Raw genomic sequence first — 5,000 nt, 5'->3', positions numbered from 1 at the left:
CCTCTAGGACACTGGGGAGGAATTTGACCTTATGACCCACACGTGCCTCTCCTCTCTCGCTCTGCGGGCCGTCTGCGGACGCTGGGACGGGATTTGCGTCCGAGCGAGATTGGCGCAGCCGTCCGTCTTTGCTTTGAGCGCGACTGCCGTTCATCCGGGTGCCGCGTTCCGCGCCGGTGGCTATGAATGCACGCGGCCTGCAGATGTTTTCACGATAAGCCAATGAAATCTTGTCCAGACTCGTTTCTTGTTTGGTTCCTGGTAGAGGAACAAAAAGCCACAGATGCCCCCCCCAACACACACACACACACACACCTTGTCCTGAACTGACCGTTCTCACGTTAGCTTCTCGGTGTCTGAGGACCATTTACATACCGCACACACCTTACGATCGTCACGCGTGCCGTTTCTTGATCTGACTGGCGTTTCCAGCACCGGGATGGCACTTCAGACCTGCTCTCGAATCAGACCCGATCTCGAATCGACCTAAGTTTCCGACTAAACTCACAGGCCAACCTGGAGCGGACATCACGGTTACGTCACAGCACGAACAATGACAAAAATGCTCCGTTGCAATGTTGGATGCCAGAACAGAAACAGAAAAACAAACAAGTTTTTTTTATAGAATACGGTCACGGAAGATGACTTTGCAGGCAAAGCATTTATGGGGGCAAACTATGAAACTAGAACTAGAAATAACATTTTACGCATAGCTTGACAGCGGCAGCCGTGGTGCTAGACGCAAGGTTCGCATTGTTCTAGCGTACAATAACACTGAATTAACACCAACCCAGCCAAATAAGTGCAGTTCACCGTGAGTATATAGTGATTTGTTTCTAACGGCCCTTGTATAGCTGCGTTTTATGTCCTTTTCGTTGTCTAGGCAGGGCTACAGTCCATAATACGCAAAAAAACCAAAACATCTCACAATCCTCAGTACCCGTGGTCCTGGACGTGACCGCAGAGTGTGAACCCTTAGGCGTGGAGAAGCACGCCTGGGGTTTTTCCACGGCGCCTCTAACTTTGGCCACGCGGTTTGACACACATGGCCCGACGATGCGCAGCCTACGGGTCACGATCTCTCAGCCCAACGCTGAGGGTTACCAACTTCGTGGTGGGTTTATGAGCGCTCGCGAGTCTTCTGCTGGCAGACCATTAAAGTAACGAGAGAAGGCGTCTGGATAGTCCACGTTCCCGTATAATCCATATTCCTTCACCCGACACCACTATAGCCTGTCACTTTCTGCCACCAGTTAAGCCCCGCCCACAAAACACACGAACTAATTTAGCAATAGCTGCAGTGCTTTGCCGTATAGTATCGTACAGTAGTATTTTTCTAATGCTGTAGTATTGACGGCCAGCCCAATGCCGCAGTATTTTCAGCGGTTTTGGCTGCGTTTACGGGTCTGTGTTTCCCCTGACGTTTTGCTGTGGTACAGCGTTTCGGTGGTACTCACCGTTACATCTCTTCTGCACGAAACGGAGCTTGCACGCCGTGCGGTACGCAGAGAGCCGGATCGCGTCGAAATTTTCGGTCCCTGGAACGAATCACAGCCAAATACGGTTGGCGCCCAGCTCTTGCACAGGCGGTTAAAAACTTAAATACCCAGCATGCAATGCACTCACGCAGGTCCACGAAGATCTGTCTCCTCTCAGCCATGGTCCGTCCCTTCCTGTCCCCGTCTTCGATCATCCTGAGAAAGAGGCGGTGAGAGACTGTAAACATATAAACACACAGAAAAAGCAACCCGAGGCCGATCTGGATCAAATCCGGAGACTCCGCAGTAAAAAAGCAAACCAGATCATTAGAAGGACAAAAATAATAATCACATTTCCAGACTATATTTGTCCTTAGTGGGATTTCAAATGTACTTTCTTGAGGATTAAATAGTTCTCACAGCACACATGCAAATACGCACACACACACACATACATATACACACACACACACACACACACACACACACACACACAACCACAGTATCAGTACAATATCCACCCCATCTCAGTTTCTCTCTCTCTTTCAATCTCACACACACACACACACACACGTCCATACACTTTATACGTCTTGTTTGTGACGTTGTTTTTGCTTTCCTTTAATCCACTTTTCCGATCACGTTACACACACACACACACACAGACACGAGTGACTCAAAAAGCCAACGCTGTCAAAACACACACACAGACAGAACTTTTGGCTAGCGCCACACTGCTAAAACATTCCAGCAGCGAGTAACCTGTAGCAACCAAAGGCCTAGTGATCCCCTCTTCCCTGCTATTAGCACTGATTAGCTGTGCCCTGCTAAGTGCAGGGTAAACACTACGCTGTCATGGTAACGCACACCCAGCCGACACGCACGCGTAATGTCACATGTAATGCTACAATGTTGCTACAATAAACAACCGTTTGTGTGTAGGACACAACACACTGACCGGAAAGGTGGAGAGGACGAGAGACGCGTGGCTAACACAGAGTCGTGCTAACACACAGCAGAGAGACGCGTGGCTAACACAGAGTCGTGCTAACACACAGCAGAGAGACGCGTGGCTAACACAGAGTCGTGCTAACACACAGCAGAGAGACGCGTGGCTAACACAGAGTCGTGCTAACACACAGCAGAGAGACGCGTGGCTAACACAGAGTCGTGCTAACACACAGCAGAGAGACGCGTGGCTAACACAGTCGTGCTAACACACAGCAGAGAGACGCGTGGCTAACACAGAGTCGTGCTAACACACAGCAGAGAGACGCGTGGCTAACACAGAGTCGTGCTAACACACAGCAGAGAGACGCGTGGCTAACACAGAGTCGTGCTAACACAGAGCAGAGAGACGCGTGGCTAACACAGAGTCGTGCTAACACACAGCAGAGAGACGCGTGGCTAACACAGAGTCGTGCTAACACACAGTAGAGAGACGCGTGGCTAACACAGAGTCGTGCTAACACACAGCAGAGAGACGTGTGGCTAACACAGAGTCGTGCTAACACAGAGCAGAGAGACGCGTGGCTAACACAGAGTCGTGCTAACACACAGCAGAGAGACGCGTGGCTAACACAGTCGTGCTAACACACAGCAGAGAGACGCGTGGCTAACACAGAGTCGTGCTAACACACAGCAGAGAGACGCGTGGCTAACACAGAGTCGTGCTAACACACAGCAGAGAGACGCGTGGCTAACACAGAGTCGTGCTAACACACAGCAGAGAGACGCGTGGCTAACACAGAGTCGTGCTAACACACAGCAGAGAGACGCGTGGCTAACACAGAGTCGTGCTAACACAGAGCAGGGAGACGCGTGGCTAACACAGAGTCGTGCTAACACAGAGCAGAGAGACGCGTGGCTAACACAGAGTCGTGCTAACACACAGCAGAGAGACGCGTGGCTAACACAGAGTCGTGCTAACACACAGCAGAGAGACGCGTGGCTAACACAGAGTCGTGCTAACACACAGCAGAGAGACGCGTGGCTAACACAGAGTCGTGCTAACACACAGCAGAGAGACGCGTGGCTAACACAGAGTCGTGCTAACACACAGCAGAGAGACGCGTGGCTAACACAGAGTCGTGCTAACACAGAGCAGAGAGACGCGTGGCTAACACAGAGTCGTGCTAACACACAGCAAAGAGACGCGTGGCTAACACAGAGTCGTGCTAACACAGAGTCGTGCTAACACACAGCAGAGAGACGCGTGGCTAACACACAGAAGAGAGACGTTCTTGGAGGATATAAATTATTTTCCTTTAAAAGGATTCAAACCTCAACACAGGAGGAAAGAACGTTAAATGTTCTGGTGTAACAAACAAACACGCACACACAAACACGCACGGACTCATGCTAACACGAGCAGAGTTCTGGTGCCTGTGCACACACACTGCCGACACACTCTAGACACGCTTATTTCTTACCTATTCAGTGACTGCAGCTGAACAAGCGTCAAGGGGCCAGAGTGGAGTCTGAAAAGGAGGAGAGAGAGACAGAGAGAGAGAGAGAGAGAGAGAGAGAGAGAGAGAGAGAGAGAGAGAGAGAGAGAGCATCACACACAGCGCCCGATGGCGACATCATCGGTAAAAAGATTTTAAAACATGCAGAATCTGGCTGTAGGCACTTCCCATCAACACCAGCAGACATTCCTCCCACCAACCGAACGACCAAACGGTGACGCTATGGGTGATCGCTGAACAAGGTGCTGGGTTATCTGATCTGATCTGATCTTAAACGACGACCAGCAAGTGCTGCCAGCATATTTCGCTGGTACGAGAACGTGACTGCGCTCATGGCACTTGACACCTGTGTGACTACAGGACAACTTATTTTTACGTAATCTGCTGCTATTCAGGTCCTATAATGACTGACGACTGGTTATATTATGCATATTCATTTTAAATTATGCATATTTTAATTTATTAAGCATGTTAATTTTAATTTACTGCTATTTTTTGTTAAAATATGCGCGACTGCCGCTACTTCGCCCACATCGTGTGTCTTTTGATAAGGTGGCATCTAGCCCCACTCTCTATCGAACAGGCCATTGGCCGATCGTGGTAGCCCCGCCCAAGGGAAAAGAGAGTTAATCTTACGGCCTGGGAACACACCAGCCATGATCTATGCAGAGAACACAAGACATCAATAAATCCATCACACACACACGCGCGCACGCCCCCACCAAATATACAAACAAGCACACAAAACACACAGACAGAGACTCGTACAGCGTACAAAGGTCACGTCACGGCTTACAGTTTACACAACTATTATTACAGTACAGCGCGAAATATGCCAGAGTTGGTGAACCACTGCAGTGGTTCAGTACACACACACACACACACACACACACACACACACACACAGCAAGCATCCAGACAACACACGCCTCTGTGTAAACACACTCTAACGCCTTCCGGCCCCTCCACGCAAGGAGCACTACACTACCCACGAGCCCCTCCTTCGTTCCAGATCACCCGATTATTAATATCGCCCTTGTCAGGTGACCCCTCT

At 50.0% G+C, this 5,000-nt stretch overlaps 1 protein-coding gene and 1 long non-coding RNA gene across 11 annotated transcripts in view; both read right to left on the bottom strand.

Annotated features, from left to right (window-relative positions):
• dtnba (dystrobrevin, beta a) overlaps nt 1-5,000 on the bottom strand; it is a 22,979-nt gene that overhangs the window by 13,029 nt on the left and 4,950 nt on the right. For 8 of the 10 annotated variants that reach the window (XM_035528808.1, XM_035528809.1, XM_035528811.1 and 5 more), the window contains 3 exons: nt 3,911-3,958; nt 1,627-1,694; nt 1,458-1,538 (listed from right to left, as the gene is read on the bottom strand). In XM_035528808.1, coding sequence (XP_035384701.1) covers nt 1,458-1,538; nt 1,627-1,694; nt 3,911-3,958 — 197 coding nt within the window. Of the gene's footprint in view, nt 1-1,457; nt 1,539-1,626; nt 1,717-3,910; nt 3,959-5,000 lie in introns of those variants that run through there. The other 2 variants (XM_035528812.1, XM_035528813.1) reach the window with 1 other exon arrangement.
• Nucleotides 213-1,451, bottom strand: LOC113591045. Its single transcript, XR_003412160.2, has 2 exons — nt 385-1,451; nt 213-258 (listed from the first exon to the last, which is right to left on the bottom strand). It is a non-coding gene; the product is annotated as an uncharacterized LOC113591045 (long non-coding RNA).

This window comes from Electrophorus electricus, chromosome 8 (assembly GCF_013358815.1).
Source record: "Electrophorus electricus isolate fEleEle1 chromosome 8, fEleEle1.pri, whole genome shotgun sequence".
In the NCBI taxonomy this organism is placed as follows: Eukaryota; Metazoa; Chordata; class Actinopteri; order Gymnotiformes; family Gymnotidae; genus Electrophorus; species Electrophorus electricus.
This window is presented reverse-complemented; position numbering and strand designations above follow the sequence as displayed.